We start from the raw sequence: 23,749 nt of genomic DNA, 5'->3' as shown, positions 1-23,749 counted from the left end.
TGGGGCCGGGCAGGGGGCAATGGGGAGTCATGTGAGGTGTCTCGGGGGGGCCCCTCCAGGCAGTGGGGCCCCCAGACGACTGCCTCCCCCTGCCTAATGGTAGTTACGCCCCTGTCTACCTGTAGAATCTCTTGGGCGCAAGTGGCTTCATGAGTGTTTGACCCACCTAACAGCACTCCAGTTGGGGGGGACTAGAGACAGGGTCTTCTCGGTTGTCTTCTCAGTGGTCTTCTCGGTTGTGGCCCCTCGGTTTGGAATGCCCTCCTGGAAGAGCTTTGCCATGCTCACTCCCTCAGTGTTTAAAAAAACACAACCACAATGACATATCTTTTTAAAGATGCTTTTTAATGTCTTATCTGCTGCTTATAGTCTGGTAGGTCTAGTGCTTAGTTTTAAGCTGTTTATTAATAACTTTTAAAGTGAAACTTTAAAAATTTGTCATTTTAAATGTGGTTTTAGCTTGGTCTTTTAACTTCTTCAATTTTATTAATCTTTTACTTTAGATTATATCTATTTTACTAACCTGAGCCACCCCAAGCAGAAGTGTACTGGAGGGGTGGGGCACAAATATAATTGATTGATTGATTGATTGATTGATGCCAGAGAGGAAACCTGAGAACATGGCTGGACTTCCATTCAACCCCCAAAGAGACTTCCAGTGGCCAAACAGACTTGAAATGGACTCTGCGGAACTTGGGTCTGGTCTCCCCTTCTGAACGTCTAAGTGAAGAAGATGGATGGTTTGATATCGGTAGAGAGCCTGTGTGAAGATGGCCATGACATCATCTTGCATCATCACGACCCGCTTCCGACATTCTTCTGGCCCCCACCCCACCAGCTGCAGGTTGCCATAGGGACCGCGATAAACAATGACGCATCATCGGGCTTCAGTTGCCCACTCCCTAACCGACTTTCAAGCAGTTTAGGAATACGGACACCAGGCTCCTCTGACTGGAGAGATTGCCTGGTCTGCTCTCGCCAGAGAGATCATCTTCTTGTCTTGGTTGTTGTTGTTTTTGTTGTCCAGTGGACTTCTTTAGACGTTGACAGTCATCATGGCAGGTAGGAAATGGTGCCATCCAGGAGGAAAAAGAAAGGGAAGGTTGTGAGTTGGTGTCGATTCCTGGAGACCACAAAGCCATGTGGTTTTCTAGGTAGAATAAAGGAGGGACCAGGTGGCAATTCATTTGGGTGGATTGTGCCCAGTGTCTGCTCTTGGGTGACATTTCCCTTGCTTTCCTTTATCTGACTTTATACCACAACTTCCCTTTCCACTTTGTTCTACCTTCTGTCCAAAGAGGTTATCCCCTTTCCCCAGCCTTCTTATATAGTTCATTCTTATCTGGAATCATCGATGGCCCCTTCCAAAGTCTTACAGGCACGAGACAAGGAAGTCATCAGAATCCTAATGAAGGGGAATGTAATAGGGGTGTGTTTGAACTAGTGTCCAGGACTGTGCGGAGTATCCAAAAGAATCGACTCCTGCTTGGGAGAGGCTTTCCATAGGCAGAATGGGTGCAAAGGGGTTCTTTCACTGGTTCTGCTTAATTTCCTCCCCAGTTCCTCCCAGGGCTGCCCCTTCAGCTCAGGCTAACTGCCTCTCACTCTGGAATCCGATTCGAACCACAACATTCTCTGGCCTCCTGGAACCAAGAGTGCTCAGAGGGGAGCAGATTTGGCCGTGCTCTGCATCCCCCAGGTCCCAGGCAAAGTTCTTAGCATCTTCGGTTAAAGCAGACCTTCTCAGCTATGGCTCCCCAGCTCTTTTTGGACTACAACTCCCATAATCCCCAGCCAGCCACAGCGGCCAACAGCCAGGGATGATGGGAGCTGTAGGCCTACATCTACAGGAGGGCCAGTGTTGAGCAGTTGGGGGAACCCCAGACCTTGGAGAGCGACTCTTTGCTGTTGCAGACCACAGCAAGGGAGAGACAAGTGCCCTGACTGTGGCAGCTGCATGCACATCAGCCATCTAATCTGGCCTGCTCAAACTCAATGAGATGCAGGAGCCCCTCTGGAAGTCCTCGGGGACTAAGAGGCGGAGCGGGGCATGAGTGTCTCTAGTTCTCCACATCAGGGTTGTTGGGCTTCCTCACCTGAAGAGTGGTACAATACTCGGGCATCCCAGCAGGGAGGTGGGTGCCTCCTTCCAAGTGACTGAAGCCATGGGTTCAGAGGGAGGCCTCGGGGCAATTGGGTAGTTGCCTCTTCTCTTCCCATCAGAAAGGCGTAGGTTGGGCCTCCTTTGCAGGGCTGTTGTAGGAATGACAGAAATCAAGGTGCCCCCTTCCTTTTTCTTACAGAGGAGTCGACTGAAAAGAGGCCGTCTGCTGGCTCCGCCTGTACGAGCGCGAGCTCGGCCGGGGAAGGAGGCGGTTCGCCCAGCAGCTTCCTTGAGACACCGACGGCGACCATTGGTTCCACCTCCATGTGGTCCTCGGTCTCTGACCTCTCCCTTCAATCCATCGAAGGGAGGGACAGCAGGGACCACAGCCACCCAGCAGAGGGAGATCTGCGGAAGCCGCAGCGGGAGCACCAGCGGCCTGGCTCACCGGCGGCATCCCTCTACCATCTCCCCGGGCCCTTCTTTGGGCCGCTGGCCCCCAGCCGTCCCACTGCGGGCCCCATGGCCCAATTCTTTGGCCATCCATCCTTTGGCCAGCTGCGACCTCCAGAGCCGGAAGAGTTCCCACCATTCTTGCATAGGGTGAGGGAGGCTCCTGGCTACAGACATGCCACGCTTGCCCCCATCCCTCCTGCGGAGACAACATCTCTGGCCCAGCTTGCCCCCATCCCTCCTGCTGCAAGAACATCTCTGGCCCAGCCGGCCAGGGCAGACCCGGCGCGCAAGAGGAATCTGGTCCTGCTGGCCCACCGGCTGCAATCCGAAGGCAGCAGCACCACCCCTGCCGCTGGGGGGTTCCGCCCAGCCCCACCGGATCAGCCCAGGAGCGGCAAGCCGACGGACATTCGCCGTGCGTCCAGAGGTGAGTGCTGATGCTGGGAAAGGGGCGTCCTGCCGCCTAGGGCTCCCTGTGTCCTTCCCACGTGTCAGGCGCCATCCTTCTCCTGAGGCCATGGTCTTCGCAATAGATTCTTCGGAGCCCTGATCTTCTCCAGGGAGGAAGAAGATCAAGAAGCATTCCCCGGCTCTTTGCCAAGAGGGCCAACAATTCTCCCCATAGACAGCTCTCCCACCACTGCCCCTCATCCCTGTAGCCATGGGGTTGCATTTCTAGAGTACGCCATCTGCTCCCACTCCACACAGGGGGGCACCTTTCCAGGCCTGGCCATAGGAACAGAGCATGCATTCTGAAACACAGCCCAGAGTTTTGGGAAATGTGCAAGAGCTGATCACTGGATGACTCAATGTCTGCCCTGATGTGCAATGTTTGAAAGCTGTCTTCGGATGAGAATTCCTGCTGCCCTCACCCCTTAGCCCACCCATCCGTGACTGCTCGAGCCCCCTAAGGAGTCAGCCCTGCCACCTTCCCACGCCCTCCCTCAGGACTGACATCCACCACCTCCCCTTGCCACACGGCAGGGCTGGCTCTGGATCAGATCCTGACCCATCCCCTGGTCATCCTCCGTCCTTCTCTTTCAGTCTTGATTCCTGCCACTGAGCAGACACTGGCCATCCAAATCAAGGAGCCTGCAACTCAGAAGGCAGAAGGCTTCAGCACCGGTGCTGCACGAAGAATGAAGATCCCAGAGTTGGGACCACACAGAGGTGGGTGTGCACCATTGTGGGGGAAGGACAGTCCCGTGACTGGCCCCACCAGCCCTGCGAGAACCTTGTGCTAAGAGAGTTGAAGAGTGGAGGTCTGATGTGGGTTGGGGGGAATGCCACTCCCTCAGCATCTGTGCCTTGGGATGGGGAAAAGCTGCCCAGATCCCAGAGCCCAGATCCGGCCTTTGGGACCCCATTCCTTTGCAACTCTTCTCCATCGAAATGTTTTCATGATTAGAACTTGCCTGGAAGTTACAGACTTGCTCGGTCTTTTCCCAAACAACTGACTTCTCTTCTTCCTTTCTAGCAGGGACCCAGGAGCGCCACCCACCATCTCCTCCCCAGCTGAAGGGTCGAGGAATGGCCAAGGGAGGAACAGCCCCGCAGTTGCTTCCGGAATTCCTCTTCCCGCCTCCTCCACCAGAGCCAACCAAAGTGCTCTCCAAGGGAACGGCTTCCCACCTGGTAGCCCCAGGAGACAAGAACACCCAATGTGCCAAGCCAAGGCTGCAGCTCTTTGACTTTTTGCCGCCCATCTCCTCTGCACCCAAAAAGACCAAGGACGGCACATATGGGGAGTTGGTGGGGAGGAAACTCCCTTCAGAGAACATTGCAAAGAGGGCAAGGGCAGCAGGGGCAGAGAGTGTGCCAGCACCCAAGGTTCCACGGGGAAGCCCAAAGGCTGAGCGGGAGGCGAGATCTGGAGAGACGGCCAAAGCAGCCCTGGACCAGAAGGAAGGGAGAACAGCGCAGAAGATCCCCACTTGCCATCTGGAGCTGGCCGTCCAACCCCATCAGCCGATGAAACCTGCAGGAAGCATGCCAGGCCAGAAGCTGCTGAGAATGCCTCAGGTCCTGCCAGGAAGGGGGAAAGCACGGCTGCTACCACCTGAAGCCGAAGCTGGGAACACCAAGAGGCAGAAAGTGGGGGCAGAGTCCAGTGGATCCGCCCAGGCTGTGCCCCCGACTCCGAGGAGCAGCCTGGCCAGAATGATGCGGGACTCCGTGCAGGTGTTCCATGCCCTGGGCCCCCTGGCAAAATGCAAGAGTGCAGAGGGACATCCCGGGCAGAGCGTGCCCCAAAAGACACCAGCAATGTCCATGGGAAGGACACCATCCGGAAGCACAGCCGAGCCACCACCAAGGCCTTTGGCAGCCCTGCCAAGCAGACCAGCGGGGAAGGCACCGCCCAGCTCCATGGCCAGGCCAGCAGCCATGCCGATGGCCAACCTCCCCCCTAGCTTCCTGGCCCACCCACAATCCACGCCAGTGTGGAGGCCGCCGGGATCCCGTCCCTTCATGCTCCGGCCCTCCTCCCTTGCGCAGGCAAATAGCTTGCGGATGCACGGTCTTGCTGGGAGGACCTTGGGCCAGCCCCCGCCGGCCCCTCAACCACAGCCACAGCCTTGGGGTCCCACACCTACCCACCGACCCGTCCTCCCTGCCCACCAAGCCTCCACGGAGCATCCGGTCCTTCCACCTGGTCCCCAGCGCACGACAGCAGAGCAGGAGTTTAAGGGGGACACGTTCATCCCTTGGAGGACGCCCCCGGCCCACCTGGAAGTCTCCCGGCCCATGACGGAGGAGCAACGGCCCGTCCGGGAGCTGATGCGGCGGCGGGCTCAAAGAGCGAGGGAAGAGGCGGCTCAGTGGACATCAGCCGGCCGGAGGCAGTATTTCGTGGAGCGGGAGGAGGAAATGGACATCTCCCTTCAGTATGGCTACCCCTGGCGCCACTGAGAGGCAAGTCTCGTCTCTCGCTGGGTGTCCTCCTAAGCAGCAGGACTGGAGACGGCCTGGTGGGGAGAACTCTGACGGGCCCGTCTTCACCCTGTATATTACAGCTTCCCCCCTCCCATATGATCGCAAGTTATATCACTTCATTTTTAAAATCGGTAAATCTTAACATTTTACGTGTTGTCTTCTGGTGTTGATAATTTTAAAATGATGTTGTTTTAACATTAGTACAGATTGGGTTGAGGTATAGAGGTTAAGGCTAGAGTTCTGCATCTTCATTGATCAGAATATTTCTTTCTTTTGTATTTTGCTTAGGTCCTTTTGCGAAGAGCCAGACAAGTTGCCCCCAAGAAAGAGAAGCAAGCCACACGGAATGCCCCTCCCCTTGGCCTCCTGCGGAGGGGAGGGAGTTTGTCCCAGCCACGCTCCGCAGGAGGCCCCAAAGGCACCTGATTGGCCCGTTCAGTTCTGGGGGCGGGGGGCGGGGTGTGCCCGAGGATGGGAAGAGTGGTGTATTTGGGTGGGTAGCATCGACCTGCCGAGCGGCGGCTTCCCCGGACATCGGCGGTCATTTTAGCGGCCTGAGGGGGCATCGGCCTGCGGCTGGAGTGCGGCGGCATCGGCCCCGGGGCGGCATCTTCGGGGCTTGGGGCCCTTGGTTTGTCCGGGTTGGGCCTTCCTGGCCTGGGGCGTATTGGGCAGCCTAACTGGGCGGGACTGGTGGTTGCTCTGATTGGTGGCACTTATTTGGGGCCCTGCAGCTCCCTGCGGTTGGGTGAGGGTGTTGGTTGGCCTTGGGGTTACTGGCATTTTTCGTGTCCCTCTTCTCTTCCGTTGGCTTCTTTGGGGGGTCGGAGTGGGGGTCTCTCAGGAGGGCAGCGAGTGGCTCTCTGGGCGCTCTTCTCTCCACGCCCGTCGTGTTCTTTTGCCGGTGGGGTTTTCTGGGTTGTTTTTGGTGGCATTGGGGGTTGGTTATTCTGGGCCCCTGCAATTCGCCCACATGCCTAGGAAAGCCAAGGAGAAAACCGGTGGTCAGCCTATCAGGGGGCAAGCGGCCTGCACCTCCAGCTTCTTCCTCTGATGAGGATGATGAGGAGATGGTTCTAATTAGGGGCCTGATCAACAGAATGGAAGCTCTGGAGAAGGCCAAGGCTTCCATTCTGTTGGAAGCAAGGGGGCTGGCCCGTCTGGAGCGCCGAAGGAAGTTCCTCGACGCACGCGTGGTGCTGCTGGAACACAGTTACGAAAATCTCTCTCTGACAGGTTAGGAGCTCTTGAAAAGGGCGAGGGCCCGCCCGGCCCAGCGCTGCCTGCAGAGCCGGCTGATCCTGTGTTGCCAGTGCCTGGCGTTCCTGTTCCTGCGATGCCTTCTCCTGCGGTTCCGGAATCCCCGCTGCCATTGGATCAACCCCCTGTGGATCCATCTTTGCCTCCGTCCCCGGGTGAGCCTATTGCACCGACGCCACCCGGCGGCACCGGCCAGTGGCCCTCTGGACCCTGGCCGATGCCTGCCATGGGTGGATGGGGACCTGCCCCATTTGGGGCACCTTACACACAGCCTTGGGGCATGGGTCCTCCGTTGGGTTTTCCGGTGATCACTGCAGGGCTCCAAGGGGCGGCAGAGCAGGTGTGGCTGGGTAACAGGCCGGCTTTGGCCCCTGTTGGGGGCGGCTCTGTAACTTCGCCGACAGCAATCTCAGGTTCAGGGGGGACCTCTGGGTTTTACCCCATGGGAATTTTGCCTTCCCCCAAGCATGCCCCTTATGGTGCTATGGGGCTGCCCTTGGGTGACCATCTGCTCCCGGCTGTGTTGTTCGTCTGGCGGCCACCAGCGACCCTTCGATTTGTCCGGTAGCTACCTTACGGCATAACCTGGGACTTTCCAGAGGGCTGCCTTTTTGCGCACGAGGACAAGGCACCCCTCACCCTGTATCAGTTGCTGGCAGTTATACAAAGGGCCTTGACCTTGGCCGGGGTTCCCTTGGAGGGACTTACACTGCACTCCTTTCGGATTGGGGCTGCCACCACGGCTGCTCGCATGTCGTTCAAAGGAGAGGGCGATGGAAGTCCTCGGTGGTGTGGCGCTACGTGCGCTGAGTGGAAGTTTGCGGTGCCCGCTCTGACCTTTTGTTTTCTTGGCAGGTGCTGGCGGATCGGCGGCTCCTGTTCCGGTCCTGGTTTGCCCCCATTCGTCGGTCTTTGGGGCCTTCAAGAGGGCCAGCTCCTCCCATTGGGGCACCCAGTTGGGTTTTGGGAAGTGTGCTTCCGTTTCTTGGTTGGGTAGGAGGAGCATGTTATGGAGCCAGTTGCTCCCTGCCATTTGGGATGATTGAGCTAGGTTCCCTGGGCCTGATGTCATTGTGGTTCACTTGGGGGGAAATGATTTGGGCGGGCGGGCTGGTCTCTCTCTTTTTATTATTACTATTTCCCCACCCCAGCTCTTCCATTTGGGCCGAGCATCCCCCTCCCTCCCTTCCCTGGAGCAGAGCGGGTCTAGTGACTGGTCGCCCTTCTGGGGCCGAGTAGGAATTTTTGGCTCTCAACGCATTGGCCACTGTTGGGAGTTTTTTCGCCTACTCCGTTCTGTGTTGGGGGTTTGAGTTAAAATTAGGCTGGTCACATTGGTATTATGGGTTATTAAGGGTTATTATGGGTTATTATTGTTATTGGTGAATAAAGTTGTGGCCCTTTTCACCCAAACTATGTCTCTGTGTCTTTGGGGGGCTGGGGACAAGGCACGTTGCTCTGCAGCTGCCAGGGTCCTGGCCTCTGGATGGAGCTCACCTTTTCAGTTCATTGGTTAGCACCAGTTAGCACTCATCCCTATGGATGAGGCCATCAGTGATTAACTAGCCAACTAATTGGATTGGCTTCTAAATAAAGTTCTTGTACATTTGTGGTAGTCTTTTTTTAATTCTTAAATTCAATTGACCAGAGAAAAACTGCATTTAATTACAGATTACTTTACTCCACTGCTTCCCTTTATCTACTCCCCCCCTGCCCTCAGTTTGCCTTGAAGCAATCATTCAAAACTTTTTGGTAGATAATATGCTGGACACCCACACGATATAGAAGCCAGAGAGATTCAGGTTAAATTTGATGCTCAGAATTGACAGGGTTGCCACTTTTCCGTTTTCATACCTTTTCCTTTGGACTTTACTTAGAAAGGACGTTTGGTCAGATCAGATAACTATGATGATAAGATGGTATTTTATTCGTGGATAATAAGTATATAGTAAGTTTGGAGATGCAGACTATTCTTTGGATTTTATACTATTCTTATTTTCTTTCCCCTTACTTTTTACTCTTTGCATTCTGAAAACCAATCCAATCTATTTTACAAAAAAGAGAGAGAGAAAGAAACTGCCATGCCCTGGATGGGGGGTTCTCCCCCATGGGGGGAAGAGGTGGAGAGTTCAGGGGATGATGAGCCAGGGTGGGGGGTCCCTACAACCCAGAACTCCGGTGACCAGGCTCTGCCAGGAGTCCCACAGCAGGACAACCAGAGCCAGAAGCTCCCACCAAGACCCAAGGATACAGCCCTTCCTTCACTCTCGGACTCGGGCGATTCCCCAGAGGATTAGTCAGCCCCATTCGAGGTCCCCAGCCCCACCAGAACTAGCACTGAGAGAACTGGGCAAGGTCCCTTCAAGCAACCAGGCTATCCCCAGGGGAGGGCAGGGGCCAATCCACTCTATCTGGGCAGCACTCAGAAGCGCTCCCTTTATGTTGCCAGCTCTTCTAGGACCATATTTGGGGCTAGCCAAGTTCCTGAAGCTTTTGCCCTCGGAGCTGTCCAATGGATGTGTCCTTCCTGAATCCCTTCCATGCCGGAGACCCCGGCTCAGGAGAGAAATTCCCTCCAGAGATGCCAATGGAATGGGGCCTGAGGGGACATTTGTACCAATAAGCCAGGAGAGGGTTTGGGCCAGTGGAGTAAAAAGGGGGACCAGGGAGATAGCGGAGGTTGCTGCAGTGGGTGAGAGCGTAGAAGGGAGAAGATCCAACCCACCCAGTGGAGAAGCCAGGAGAGCTTCAGCAGAAGCGGAGAAGAGGCTGATATCATCGTGGAGGGTCAAGCTGCCATGTGAGGAGCTGGGGAAGAGATTCTCCTGGGCTGGGTCCCAGGAGGGGCTACCAGATGCACATTGTCTGCATCTGCTCATGCAACCATCAATAGCAAATGAAATAAATCTACATCACCCATTTATTCTACTTATTGGATGTCAACCAGGTGCTTTCTTTTTGGTCCCACTCATTTTTGTCTCTGTCTGCTTCTTCCATCCTCACACTGACTTCACCAAGCTACTGGGTTTTCTCAAATGATTTGGAGCTTCTGTCCCTGAGTGGATAGATGGTGGCCGTAGCAGATGACGTTGAGAAAGATTGGTGCGGAGGTGGGGTGTGTGGAGAGGAAGATGGGGAGAGGGAGAGGTTTGGAGCCTGGTGGAAGGAGCCCACACTTCTCATTACCCCCAGCAACAGCTGTGGAAACAGACACCATTTCCCAAGCCTAATGCTCAGAGTGAACTGAGCTTGCATCCTGTGGCAGGGAGTTCCATACGGTGGGTGCTGTCGCAGATAAAGTGGTGCTGTCTCACGTGGCCCTCTCAAGCGAATCTCAGAAAGCAAAGGAGCATGTCAAAGGGTCTCCTCTGAGGAGCGTCATGGGCAAGGAGCCTCATATGGGGGGAGGGGGCAGCATTCCTTAAAGCGCCTTGTCACCAAACTGGTTTTATTTCATTTCATTCTGTTTTATTTTATGTTTTTGCATATATTCACTGCTTCCAGGTGAACCTCCCAAAGCGGTTTACAAAAATCTTAGCTACAGAACAATATATCAAGCCACAGGTTCACATCTTCAAGGCTGGTATTCCCTGCCCCACTGCCTCCTTAGGGAACACTGAAACCCTGATATCCGGAGCTAATTGGCACGTTGCACGGTCAGCCATTCATCTCTCCTTGTTCTCCACAGTGCTGAAGGGAGAATGAGGATGTGAGACTTCCCTGGGGGGAAAGGATGGGTTAGACAGGGATCAGGGAACCTGGGTCCCCAGATGTTTACACAGGAACATAGGAAGCTGCCATAGATTGAGTCCGACTCTTGGTCCATCTGGTTCAGTGTGGGCTACCCAGACTGGCAACGGCTTCTCTAAGTTTGCAGGCAGCAATCTCTCTCAGCCCTGTCTTGGAGATGCTGCCAGGGAGAGAAACTTTTTTGGGACTACAACTCCCATCACCCCTAGCCACAATGGCCAAAGTTCCCAAGTTTAGGACGCCCTGAGTTAAAGCATGAAGAGCTGGCCCGCTTTGAAAGAATCATTGTTCAAAGGCACTTCCAGGACTACGAAACACACAACCAACATTCAACATGCAAGCATTTAAAACGGAGCCTAACTGACAAACCTCTCCTTGCAGCTCTCATGTGTCCTAACCGGTGGATTTGCTAAGAGATCCATGAAATTCTCTCCTGGTTTCAAGGTCCCAAGGAAGGAGACAATGGGGAGGATTCCTTAGCATTTCTCGGCAGAGTGGTTGGTGTGCATCTCTCCCTGGAGCGTGCATCCCCCTGAAGGTGTTGCAGTGCTGAATCCATGCACACCCCACCCCTTGGGACGCCTAAAAGAGAAGGGGCCCAGCAACGAGGGGCTGCTAATTATTTATGATTTTCATTTTTATTCCACTTGTTTGCATTTCGAGCCCGCCCTATACCCAAAGGTCTCGGAGTGGGTTACAATAAAACCAATATAAAACGTCATTAAAATTCACATCATGAATTTAAAAATACAGTTTAAAAAAAAAAAAAACCAGTGCCTGGGAGGGGAAGAACCACCACATCTCTAGTGAAGGGAAAGGCCAGGCTAATGACAATTCAAAACAGCAGCCATCACATGATAGACAATTACAGAACTTTAAAAGCCGCTGTGAACAAGTCGATTACAAAAACTCGCCTTCTTCCAAGAAAGATGGAGGACGCCCTCGCTTATTGGGGAACCATATTTCCTACACCATTGAGAAGACTTCTCCCCGCTCACCACCCTCCTGATTTCACCTGGGGAGGCACCTGGAGACTTAAACTTGGTTCCTACAGGAGCCATTTAATGGAGGGCTTCAAAGGCGGAAACAATCAGCACCTGGAAGTGAGCCTGGAAAGGCCGTGACAGCCAGCTCTGACCTTTGACGATCAGAGTTAGAGCATCGGAACTATGGCTCTCTGGTTGGAAGTCTGGCTGCTGTATTCTAAGCCAATCCAAGTTTTCTGACCATCTTCAAAGGCAGCCCTAGGTACAGCACACATTACAGTTCTCTAGCCTGGATGTTAAAAAAGTAACAGTTTGGCTCTCCGCCGCCCCACTCCACCCCCCACCCCCCGGGTTCTGGTAGTTTAAAGCCAAGTCTTTTCTCTCCTTGAAGCCTTAACTTCAAATCTCAAAGGGCAGAGACAGGATTCGGCTCTTTTCAAGGTCCGGCAGTCTGCTCAGGCTCAGAGGCACTGCTGCTTTCCCTGTTTCATCTGTTCCCTCTAAAGAGAGAGGGGGTTGGACTTGGACCTGGGAGAGCCGAGTTCTAATCCCGCTTCAGCCACGGAACTCACCAGGACACTCTGGACCAGTCACCCATCTCTCAGCCTATTCTGCCTCACTCACAGGGTTGCTGTGGGGAGGAACAGAACCATGGACACTGCTCTGGACTCCTGGGAAGGACGAGCAGGATATCAATGTCAATCAATAAATGAAGGCAATGGGCAAGGTCCAACGGAGAAGGCCAGATCAAGCCCAGCTTATACTCTCTCTGCACAATTCCTGCCCGGAAGTGACAAGCTGACCCGGAATCAGAGCAAAGGAGAAAGGAAGAGGTGCGTCCAGGCAGACTGCCCATTCTGAAGCGATTCCTGGAGATTCCCCACCTTGGGACATTCTTGTCCAATATTTTTCACCACATCAAGCCATTAAAACCTCCAGGGTTGAGTTCCACAGTCACCGAATCATTGATGCTGATTCCGGCTCCATCCTGGAGCGTTGGCAACCCCAGCACCCAGCAAGGAGCATAAGATTTAGCTGGGTGAGAGTAACTGGCCCTATCCACCCCCAGCACAGCACCTCCAGTGACTCTTGCTGGTGTCTATCTTGTGTGTGTGTGTGTGTGTGTGTGTTTTATTATTGTGATCCATTTGGGGACAGGGATCCATCCTGTTGATTTATTATTTCTCTGTGTAAACCGCTCTGAGCCATTTTTGGAAGGGCGGTGTAGAAATTGAACGAATGAATGAATAAGAGAGGGATGGAAGAAAGGATTCCCAAGCCTAAAACTAAGCACCTTTTTAAACACTATGTTCAAACCCACTGCCTAATGCAGGAGCTCTCAAGAAGGCATCCCCAGATTTTGTGACGCTACAACTCCCTAGCTGCACTGGTTGGCCACAGCACATGGGGGTGATGGGTGTTGTAGTCCAACATCATTTGGGGCACCAGGGTGGAAACCCCTGCACAAGTGTCTTTCAGATTGAACAACACACACAGGAATGACTGGATTAATTAATAGAGGAGGATTGTGGGGTAATGGAGAATAGTAATGGAGGGGTGGAATTGGGAAGAGCAGAGGATTAGTTTCTAATTTGCAGGATGGGGCCATCGCTCAGCTTCCTAGGTTCCTATTTCTGGAGAAAGGTCCCAGGTTTCATTCCTGGAAGCATCTCCAGGTAGGACAGGGAAGGTTTCCTGCCTTGAAACCTTGGAAAGCTGCTGCCATTCAGTGTAGATCAGGGATTCTCAACGTTGGGTCTCCCGATGTTATTGGACTTCAACTCCCATAATCCCCAGCCCCAGTGGCCTTTGGTTGGGGATGATGGAAGTCCAATAACATCTGGGGACCCAACGTTGAGAATCCCTGGTGTAGATGATACTGAGTTAGATGGACCAGTGGTAGCTTCCAATGTTCCTATCAGATCAGGGGTTTCCAACCTTGCATTCCCAGATGCTGTTGGACTACAATACCCATCACCCTCAGCCAGAATAGCTTCAGCCAAGGTTGAGAACCCCCAGATTAGATGAGGAATTGGAACGTCTGACCGGGCCGGATGTTTCTCGACTTCACTCTCACTAACCCATTAACAGGTGACTGAAAAGTCCTTGCCAGTGAACTGTGCAGGAGCAGGATTTCACCCCATTTTCTCTTCCGCACCCCGCTACCTTTGACTTGCCACCGCCAAGAATATCTGCCGCAAAACAAACTAGACTCTGTCTTCAGGTTTTCATCTTCTGTCGGAAGCAGAAGTGCAGAAACCATCTGTCTTTATTCACACATTTTTATGATGAATAATTAAAATGGATCATGAATGACCACAGGTATGAATTGTTTTTGAAATACCAACTGCAGTTGTACAAGGGGGTGCGGGTGGGGAAACCCTATAAATGTGCAGACTTGACAAAGGGGCGTAGCAAGTTTGGAGGGGGCCCCAGGACAAAAGGTAAAGGTGGGCCCCCTCCCCATCTTCTTCTTCAGAGAGGGGGGAGGGAGGGAGCAGTGGCTCGGCTGCCGGGGTGGGGTGGGGCGGGGGGCCGGCCTCCCTGATGGTCCCAGGGACATTTTTCATCTCCTGTTCCCTGTTAGTCACGCCCCTGACTCCACATAAATATCGATCAATCAATCTTGATTATGATCATAGACCAGTACAAAGTATAAGGCGATTTACAAGTATGGTTAGAGGCGTGGCACAGCGGGGAAATGCTTGACTAACAAGCAGAAGGTTGCCAGTTCGAATCCCCGCTGGTACTATATTGGACAGCAGCCATCTAGGAAGATGCTGAAAGGCATCTTCTCAGACTGCGTGGGAGGAGGCAATGGTCAACCCCTCCTGTATTCTACCAAAGTGATAGAACTGCAACAGCAGATACTAGGTGATGGAGCTATAAAACTGTAGAAGTATAAACATCATAAAAGCTATTATAGTAATAAAACAGTCAATGCATAGTCACAAAGCTGTTAGGCTGGTGGAGCACATGTCTTTCATGAGGCTGAATATTACATGGTCACTAAATATTGATCTGTATGCCAAAGAAAGACTTGTGTTCTCTTCACTCTGCTGGGAAATAAGGTGGTGAAGAGCTCTTCATTCTTGTCCTCTACAATTACAATCCATTTAGCCACATGGTTTCCCCTGCCTCATTGAACTTTCGTGTGTTTAGACACCATGGAATTTAGGGGAGCCCCCGGATTTTGGTTCCTCCACCCGGCTGCTAAATTCCACCCGGATTGACGTGGATTTCAAATGTGCTGCCCGGATTGCCCGGATTTTACTCTGGATCCAATCACATGGGAGGGTAGAGAAGGCGGGTATACAAATCTGTCCAATCAATCAATCAATAATGCAAATTAGTTGTCTGTAATCTGCATAATCTGCAAATCAGGCCACCCGGATTTGGGAAGCTTGAATATGGTAACCCTAAGTGGTACAGTCCTTCAGTTCCACACTGCCAAGATCAGAAGGGAATCAACAAAGGAAGCAGCGCAGACAAAAGTGGGGTATTTTCTGGCTAAAGTGACTACCGCAGTCAACGACTTCTGTTTGAGAGCGTAAGCTAGGTCACATGATCCCCACCTGTGTAGGTGGAGCACCCAGCCAAGGTAAGAGAGCCAGGTGCACTCCCGAACCAGGGTTGTGTGAACTCCAAAAGCTAGGTAGGAGAAGAGGGGAGTGGTCAGATGGGAAGTGAGAAATGGGTCAGATGGATGCACCTATCCAGATTCTCTCACCAGTATTTGGAACCTTGGAAAGATGCTGCCAGTCAGCGTAGATGATACCCAATGAGATGGATCAGTGGTCTGACTCAGTACAAGACAGCTTCTGATGTCCCTATCAGATTGGGGTCATTTGGGGTGGATGATAACATCATTATACAGTTAGATCTACCTGTAGAATCTCTTGGGCTCAAGTGGCTTCATGAGTGTTTGACCCACCTAACAGCAATCCAGTTGGTGGGGACTAGAGACAGGGTCTTCTCAGTTGTCTTCTCACTTGTGGCCCCTCAGTTTGGAATGCCCTCCTGGAAGAGCTTTGCCATGCTGACTCCCTCAGTGTTTTAAAAAACACAACCACAATAACTTATCTTTTAAAAGATGCTTTTTAATGTCTTTTCTGCTGCTTATAATCTGGTAGGTCCTTTAATTTTTTTTTAGTTTTTAGCTGTTTATTAATAACTTTTAATGTGAAACTTTAAAAATTTGTCATTTTAAATGTGGTTTTAGCTTGGTCTTTTAACTTCTTCAATTTTATTAATCTTTTAGTTTAGATTATATCGATTTTACTAACCTGAGCCACCCCAAGCAGAAGTGTACTGGAGGGATGGGGCACTAATATAATTGATTGATTGACTGATTGATGCCAAAGAGGAAACCTGAGAGCATGGCTGGACTTCCATTCAACCCCCAAAGAGACTTCCAGTGGCCAAACAGACTTGAAATGGACTCTGCGGAACTTGGGTCTGGTCTCCCCTTCTGAACGTCTAAGTGAAGAAGATGGATGGTTTGAGGGATGGTTTGATATCGGTAGAGAGCCTGTGTGAAGATGGCCATGACATCATCTTGCATCATCACGACCCGCTTCCGACATTCTTCTGGCCCCCACCCCACCAGCTGCAGGTTGCCATAGGGACCGCGATAAACAATGACGCATCATCGGGCTTCAGTTGCCCACTCCCTAACCGACTTTCCAGCGGTTAAAGAGTACTGACAGCAGGCTCTTCTAATTGGAGAGATTGCCTGGTCTGCTCTCACCAGAGAGATCATCTTCTTGTCGTCGTTGTTGTTTTAGTTGTCCAGTGGACTTCTTTAGACATTGAAAGTCATCATGGCAGGTAGGAAATGGTGCCATCCAGGAGGAAAAAGAAAGGGAAGGTTGTGAGTTGGTGTCGATTCCTGGAGACCACAAAGCCATGTGGTTTTCTTGGTAGAATAAAGGAGGGACCAGGTGGCAATTCATTTGGATGGATTGTGCCCTGTGTCTGCTCTTGGGTGACATTTCCCTTGCTTTCCTTTATCTGACTTTATACCACACCTTCCCTTTCCACTTTGTTCTACCTTCTGTCCAAAGAGGTTATCCCCTTTCCCCAGCCTTTTTAGATAGTTCATTCTTATCTGGAATCATCAATGGCCCCTTCCAAAGTCTTACAGGCATGAGACAAGGAAGTCATCAGAATCCTAATGAAGGGGAATGTAATAGGGGTGTGTTTGAACTAGTGTCCAGGACTGTGCAGAGTATCCAAAAGAATTGACTTCTGCTTGGGAGAGGCTTTCCATAGGCAGAATGGGTGCAAAGGGGTTCTTTCACTGGTTCTGGTTAATTTCCTCCCCAGTTCCTCCCAGGGCTGCCCCTTCAGCTCAGGCTAACTGCCTCTCACTCTGGAATCCGATTCGAACCACAACATTCTCTGGACTCCTGGAACCAAGAGTGCTCAGAGAGGAGCAGATTTGGCCGTGCTCTACATCCCTCAGGTCCCAGGCAAAGTTCTTAGCATCTTCGGTTAAAGCAGGCCTGCTCAGCTATGGCTCCCCAGCTGTTTTTGGACTACAACTCCCATAATCCCCAGCCAGCAACAGCGGCCAACAGCCAGGGATGATGGGAGCTGTAGTCCTACATCTACAGGAGGGTCAATGTTGAGCAGTTGGGGGAACCCCAGAACCTTGGAGAGTGACTCTTTGCTGTTGCAGACCATAGCAGGGGAGAGACAAGTGCCCTGACTGTGGCAGCTGCATGCACATCATCCATCTCATCTGGCCTGCTCAAACTCAATGAGATGCAGGAGCCCCTCTGGAAGTCCTCCAGGACTAAGAGGCGGAGTGGGGCATGAGTGCCGCTAGTTCTCCACATCAGGGTTGTTGGGCTTCCTCACCTGAAGAGTGGGACAATACTCGGGCATCCCAGCAGGGAGGTGGGTGCCTCCTTCCAAGTGACTGAAGCCATGGGTTCAGAGGGAGGCCTCGGGGCAATTGGGTAGTTGCCTCTTCCCTTCCCATCAGCAAGGCGTCGGTTGGGCCTCCTTTGCAGGGCTGTTGTAGGAATGACAGAAATCAAGGTGCCCCCTTCCTTTTTCTTACAGATGAGTCGACTGAAAAGAGGCCGTCTGCTGGCTCCGCCTGTACGAGCGCGAGCTCGGCCGGGGAAGGAGGTGGTTCGCCCAGCAGCTTCCTTGAGACACCGACGGCGACCATTGGTTCCACCTCCATGTGGTCCTCGGTCTCTGACCTCTCCCTTCAGTCCATCGAAGGGAGGGACAGCAGGGACCACAGAGAACCAGCAGAGGGAGATCTGCGGACGCCGCAGCGGGAGCACCAGTGGCCTGGCTCACCGGCGGCATCCCTCTACCATCTCCCCGGACCCTTCTTTGGGCCGCTGGCCCCCAGCCGTCCCACTGCGGGCCCCATGGCCCAATTGTCTGGCCATACATCCATTGGCCAGCTGCGACCTCCAGAGCCGGAAGAGTTCCCACCATTCTTGCATAGGGTGAGGGAGGCTCCTGGCTACAGACATGCCACGCTTGCCCCCATCCCTCCTGCGGAGACAACATCTCTGGCCCAGCTTGCCCCCATCCCTCCTGCTGCAAGAAGATCTCTGGCCCAGCCAGCCAGGGCGGACCCGGCGCGCAAGAGGAATCTGGTCCTGCTGGCACACCGGCTGCAATCCGAAGGCAGCAGCACCACCCCTGCCGCTGGGGGGTTCCGCCCAGCCCCACCGGATCAGCCCAGGAGCGGCAAGCCGACGGACATTCGACGTGCGTCCAGAGGTTTGTGCTGATGTTGGGAAAGGGGCGTTCTCCCGCCTAGGGCTCCCTGTGTCCTTCCCATGGGTCTGGCGCAATCCTTCTCCTGAGGCCATGGTCTTCAAAATATATTCCCAGGGTTTTTGGAAATGTGCAAGAGCTGATCACTGGATGACTCAATGTCTGCCCTGATGTGCAATGTTTGAAAGCTGTCTTCGGATGAGAATTCCTGCTGCCCTCACCCCTTACCCCACCCATCCGTGACTGCTTGAGCCCCCTAAGGAGTCAGCATTGCCACCTTCCCTCGCCCTCGCTCAGGGGAAATCCACCACCTCCCCTTACCACACGGCAGGGCTGGCTCTGGATCAGATCCTGACCCATCCCCTGGTCATCCTCCGTCCTTCTCTTTCAGTCTTGATTCCTGCCACTGAGCAGACACTGGCCATCCAAATCAAGGAGCCTGCAACTCAGAAGGCAGAAGGCTTCAGCACCGGTGCTGCACGAAGAATGAAGATCCCAGAGTTGGGACCACACAGAGGTGGGTGTGCACCATTGTGGGGGAAGGACAGTCCCGTGACTGGCCCCACCAGCCCTGCGAGAACCTTGTGCTAAGAGAGTTGAAGAGTGGAGGTCTGATGTGGGTTGGGGGGAATGCCACTCCCTCAGCATCTGTGCCTTGGGATGGGGAAAAGCTGCCCAGATCCGAGAGCCCAGATCCGGCCTTTGGGACCCCATTCCTTTGCAACTCTTCTCCATCGAAATGTTTTCATGATTAGAACTTGCCTGGAAGTTACAGACTTGCTCGGTCTTTTCCCAAACAACTGACTTCTCTTCTTCCTTTCTAGCAGGGACCCAGGAGCGCCACCCACCATCTCCTCCCCAGCTGAAGGGTCGAGGAATGGCCAAGGGAGGAACAGCCCCGCAGTTGCTTCCGGAATTCCTCTTCCCGCCTCCTCCACCAGAGCCAACCAAAGTGCTCTCCAAGGGAACGGCTTCCCACCTGGTAGCCCCAGGAGACAAGAACACCCAATGCGCCAAGCCAAGGCTGCAGCTCTTTGACTTTTTGCCGCCCATCTCCTCTGCACCCAAAAAGGCCAAGGACCGCACATATGGGGAGTTGGTGGGCAGGAAACTCCCTGCAGAGAACATTGCAAAGAGGGCAAGGGCAGCAGGGGCAGAGAGCGTGCCAGCACCCAAGGTTCCACGGGGAAGCCCAAAGGCTGAGCGGGAGGCGAGATCTGGAGAGACGGCCAAAGCACCCCTGGACCAGAAGGAAGGGAGAACTGCACAGAAGATCCCCACTTGCCATCTGGAGCTGGCCGTCCAACCCCATCAGCCGATGAAACCTGCAGGTAGCATGCCAGGCCAGAAGCTGTTGAAAATGCCTCAGGTCCTGCCAGGAAGGGGGAAAGCACGGCTGCTACCACCTGAAGCCGAAGCAGGGAACACCAAGAGGCAGAAAGTGGGGGCAGAGTCCAGTGGATCCGCCCAGGCTGTGCCCCCGACTCCGAGGAGCAGCCTGGCCAGAATGATGCGGGACTCCGTGCAGGTGTTCCATGCCCTGGGCCCCCCGGCAGAGTCCAAGAGTGCAGAGGGACATCCCGGGCAGAGCGTGCCCCAAAAGACACCAGCGATGTCCATGGGAAGGCCACCATCCGGAAGCACAGCCAAGCCACCACCAAGGCCTTTGGCAGCCCTGCCAAGCAGACCAGCGGGGAAGGCACCGCCCAGCTCCATGGCCAGGCCAGCAGCCATGCCGATGGCCAACCTCCCCCCTAGCTCCCTGGCCCACCCACAATCAACGCCAGTGTGGAGGCCGCCGGGATCCCGTCCCTTCATGCTCCGGCCCTCCTCCCTGGCGCAGGCAAATAGCTTGCGGATGCACGGTCTTGCTGGGAGGACCTTGGGCCAGCCCCCGCCGGCCCCTCAACCACAGCCACAGCCTTGGGGTCCCACACCAACCCACCGACCCGTCCTCCCTGCCCACCAAGCCTCCACGGAGCATCCGGTCCTTCCACCTGGTCCCCAGCGCACGACAGCAGAGCAGGAGTTTAAGGGGGACACGTTCATCCCTTGGAGGACGCCCCCGGCCCACCTGGAAGTCTCCCGGCCCATGACGGAGGAGCAACGGCCCGTCCGGGAGCTGATGCGGCGGCGGGCTCAAAGAGCGAGGGAAGAGGCGGCTCAGTGGACATCAGCCGGCCGGAGGCAGTATTTCGTGGAGCGGGAGGAGGAAATGGACATCTCCCTTCAGTATGGCTACCCCTGGCGCCACTGAGAGGCAAGTCTCGTCTCTCGCTGGGTGTCCTCCTAAGCAGCAGGACTGGAGACGGCCTGCTGGGGAGAACTCTGACGGGCCCGTCTTCACCCTGTATATTACAGCTTCCCCCCTCCCATATGATCGCAAGTTATATCACTTCATTTTTAAAATCGGTAAATCTTAACATTTTACGGGTTGTCTTCTGGTGTTGATAATTTTAAAATGATGTTGTTTTAACATTAGTACAGATTGGGTTGAGGTATAGAGGTTAAGGCTAGAGTTCTGCATCTTCATTGATCAGAATATTTCTTTCTTTTGTATTTTGCGTAGGTCCTTTTGCGAAGAGCCAGACAAGTTGCCCCCAAGAAAGAGAAGCAAGCCACACGGAATGCCCCTCCCCTTGGCCTCCTGCGGAGGGGAGGGAGTTTGTCCCAGCCACGCTCCGCAGGAGGCCCCAAAGGCACCTGATTGGCCCGTTCAGTTCTGGGGGCGGGGGGCGGGGTGTGCCCGAGGATGGGAAGAGTGGTGTATTTGGGTGGGTAGCATCGACCTGCCGAGCGGCGGCTTCCCCGGACATCGGCGGTCATTTTAGCGGCCTGAGGGGGCATAGGCCTGCGGCTGGAGTGCGGCGGCATCGGCCCCGGGGCGGCATCTTCGGGGCTTGGGGCCCTTGGTTTGTCCGGGTTGGGCCTTCCTGGCCTGGGGCGTATTGGGCAGCCTAACTGGGCGGGACTGGTGGTTGCTCTGATTGGTGGCACTTATTTGGGGCCCTGCAGCTCCCTGCGGTTGGGTGAGGGTGTTGGTTGGCCTTGGGGTTACTGGCATTTTTCGTGTCCCTCTTCTCTTCCGTTGGCTTCTTTGGGGGGTTGGAGTGGGGGTCTCTCAGGAGGGCAGCGAGTGGCTCTCTGGGCGCTCTTCTCTCCACGCCCGTCGTGTTCTTTTGCCCGTGGGGTTTTCGGGGTTGTTCTTGGTGGCATTGGGGGTTGGTTATTCTGGGCCCCTGCAATTCGCCCACATGCCTAGGAAAGCCAAGGAGAAAACCGGTGGTCAGCCTATCAGGGGGCCAAGCGGCCTGCACCTCCAGCTTCTTCCTCTGATGAGGATGATGAGGAGATGGTTCTAATTAGGGGCCTGATCAACAGAATGGAAGCTCTGGAGAAGGCCAAGGCTTCCATTCTGTTGGAAGCAAGGGGGCTGGCCCGTCTGGAGCGCCGAAGGAAGTTCCTCGACGCACGCGTGGTGCTGCTGGAACACAGTTACGAAAATCTCTCTCTGACAGGTTAGGAGCTCTTGAAAAGGGCGAGGGCCCGCCCGGCCCAGCGCTGCCTGCAGAGCCGGCTGATCCTGTGTTGCCAGTGCCTGGCGTTCCTGTTCCTGCGATGCCTTCTCCTGCGGTTCCGGAATCCCCGCTGCCATTGGATCAACCCCCTGTGGATCCATCTTTGCCTCCGTCCCCGGGTGAGCCTATTGCACCGACGCCACCCGGCGGCACCGGCCAGTGGCCCTCTGGACCCTGGCCGATGCCTGCCATGGGTGGATGGGGACCTGCCCCATTTGGGGCACCTTACACACAGCCTTGGGGCATGGGTCCTCCGTTGGGTTTTCCGGTGATCACTGCAGGGCTCCAAGGGGCGGCAGAGCAGGTGTGGCTGGGTAACAGGCCGGCTTTGGCCCCTGTTGGGGGCGGCTCTGTAACTTCGCCGACAGCAATCTCAGGTTCAGGGGGGACCTCTGGGTTTTACCCCATGGGAATTTTGCCTTCCCCCAAGCATGCCCCTTATGGTGCTATGGGGCTGCCCTTGGGTGACCATCTGCTCCCGGCTGTGTTGTTCGTCTGGCGGCCACCAGCAACCCTTCGATTTGTCCGGTAGCTGCCTTACGGCATAACCTGGGACTTTCCAGAGGGCTGCCTTTTTGCGCACGAGGACAAGGCACCCCTCACCCTGTATCAGTTGCTGGCAGTTATACAAAGGGCCTTGACCTTGGCCGGGGTTCCCTTGGAGGGACTTACACTGCACTCCATTAGGATTGGGGCTGCCACCAAGGCTGCTCGCATGTCGTTCAAAGGAGAGGGCGATGGAAGTCCTTGGTGGTGCGGCACTACGTGCGCTGAATGGAAGTTGGCGATGCCCGCTCTGACCTTTTGTTTTCTTGGCAGGTGCTGGCGGAGCGGCGGCTCCTGTTCCGGTCCTGGTTTGCCCCCATTCGTCGGTCTTTGGGGCCTTCAAGAGGGCCAGCTCCTCCCATTGGGGCACCCAGTTGGGTTTTGGAACGCATGCTTCAGTTTCTTGGTTGGGTAGGAGGCGCATGTTATGGAGCCAGTCGCTCCCTGCCATTTGGGATGATTGAGCTAGGTTCCCTGGGCCTGATGTCATTGTGGTTCACTTGGGGGGAAACGATTTGGGTGGGCGGGCTGGTCTCTCTCTTTTTATTATTACTATTTCCCCGCCCCAGCTCTTCCGTTTGGGCCGAGCATCCCCCCCCTTCCCTGGAGCAGAGCGGGTCTAGTGACTGGTCGCCCTTCTGGGGCCGAGTAGGAATTTTTGGCTCTCAACGCATTGGCCACTGTTGGGAGTTTTTTCGCCTACTCCGTTCTGCGTTGGGGGTTTGAGTTAGAATTAGGCTGGTCACACGGTTATTATGGGTTATTATGGCTTATTATGGCTTATTATTGTTATTGGTGAATAAAGTTGTGGCCCTTTTCACCCAAACTATGTCTCTGTGTCTTTGGGGGGCTGGGGACAAGCCACGTTGCTCTGCAGCTGCCAGGGTCCTGGCCTCTGGATGGAGCTCACCTTTTCAGTTCATTGGATAGCACCAGTTAGCACTCGTCCCTATGGATGAGGCCATCAGCGATTAACTAGCCAACTAATTGGATTGGCTTCTAAACAAAGTTCTTGTACATTTGTGGTAGTCTTTTTTTAATTCTTAAATTCAATTGACCAGAGAAAAACTGCATTTAATTACAGATTACTTTACTCCACTGCTTCCCTTTATCTACTTCCCCCCACCGCCCGCCCTCAGTTTGCCTTGAAGCAATCATTCAAAACTTTTTGGTAGAAAATATGCTGGACACCCACACGATATAGAAGCCAGAGAGATTCAGGTTAAATTTGATGCTCAGAATTGACAGGGTTGCCACTTTTCCGTTTTCATACCTTTTCCTTTGGACTTTACTTAGAAAGGACGTTTGGTCAGATCAGATAACTATGATGATAAGATGGTATTTTATTCGTGGCTAATAAGTATATAGTAAGTTTGCAGATG

At 53.9% G+C, this 23,749-nt stretch overlaps 2 protein-coding genes across 4 annotated transcripts; both read left to right on the top strand.

Annotated features, from left to right (window-relative positions):
- Positions 1–546: 546 nt before the first annotated feature.
- LOC128334105 (nascent polypeptide-associated complex subunit alpha, muscle-specific form-like) lies at positions 547–8,167 on the top strand. Of its 2 annotated transcripts, none has more exons than XM_053270376.1 (6): positions 547–1,062; positions 2,304–2,987; positions 3,605–3,730; positions 4,041–5,473; positions 5,783–6,909; positions 7,610–8,167. In XM_053270376.1, exons 1-4 carry the CDS (start codon positions 1,056–1,058, stop codon positions 5,468–5,470), a joined length of 2,247 nt encoding a protein of 748 aa, XP_053126351.1. In that variant the 5' UTR covers positions 547–1,055; the 3' UTR covers positions 5,471–5,473; positions 5,783–6,909; positions 7,610–8,167. The 2 variants fall into 2 exon arrangements, with proteins under 2 accessions (XP_053126351.1, XP_053126350.1); XM_053270375.1 differs by having other exon boundaries at positions 4,038–5,473.
- Positions 8,168–15,990: 7,823 nt separating this feature from the next.
- Positions 15,991–23,193, top strand: LOC128334103 (basic proline-rich protein-like). Of its 2 annotated transcripts, none has more exons than XM_053270374.1 (6): positions 15,991–16,320; positions 17,563–18,246; positions 18,635–18,760; positions 19,071–20,503; positions 20,813–21,940; positions 22,641–23,193. In XM_053270374.1, exons 1-4 carry the CDS (start codon positions 16,314–16,316, stop codon positions 20,498–20,500), a joined length of 2,247 nt encoding a protein of 748 aa, XP_053126349.1. In that variant the 5' UTR covers positions 15,991–16,313; the 3' UTR covers positions 20,501–20,503; positions 20,813–21,940; positions 22,641–23,193. The 2 variants fall into 2 exon arrangements, with proteins under 2 accessions (XP_053126349.1, XP_053126348.1); XM_053270373.1 differs by having other exon boundaries at positions 15,992–16,320; positions 19,068–20,503.
- The last annotated feature ends 556 nt before the right edge of the window (positions 23,194–23,749 follow it).

This window comes from Hemicordylus capensis, chromosome 9, assembly GCF_027244095.1.
Source record: "Hemicordylus capensis ecotype Gifberg chromosome 9, rHemCap1.1.pri, whole genome shotgun sequence".
Lineage (NCBI taxonomy): Eukaryota > Metazoa > Chordata > Lepidosauria > Squamata > Cordylidae > Hemicordylus > Hemicordylus capensis.
Note: the sequence above shows the minus strand (reverse complement) of the source record. Positions and strands in the feature narration are given on the sequence as shown.

Bases quoted from the DNA above. Each gene is read 5' to 3' on its own strand.
- LOC128334105 (XM_053270375.1), top strand. The intron at 2,988-3,604 runs GTGAGTGCTGAT...CTTCTCTTTCAG, and splicing joins CATTCGCCGTGCGTCCAGAG to TCTTGATTCCTGCCACTGAG. The intron at 3,731-4,037 runs GTGGGTGTGCAC...CTTCCTTTCTAG, and splicing joins AGAGTTGGGACCACACAGAG to CAGGGACCCAGGAGCGCCAC.
- LOC128334103 (XM_053270373.1), top strand. The intron at 18,247-18,634 runs GTTTGTGCTGAT...CTTCTCTTTCAG, and splicing joins CATTCGACGTGCGTCCAGAG to TCTTGATTCCTGCCACTGAG. The intron at 18,761-19,067 runs GTGGGTGTGCAC...CTTCCTTTCTAG, and splicing joins AGAGTTGGGACCACACAGAG to CAGGGACCCAGGAGCGCCAC.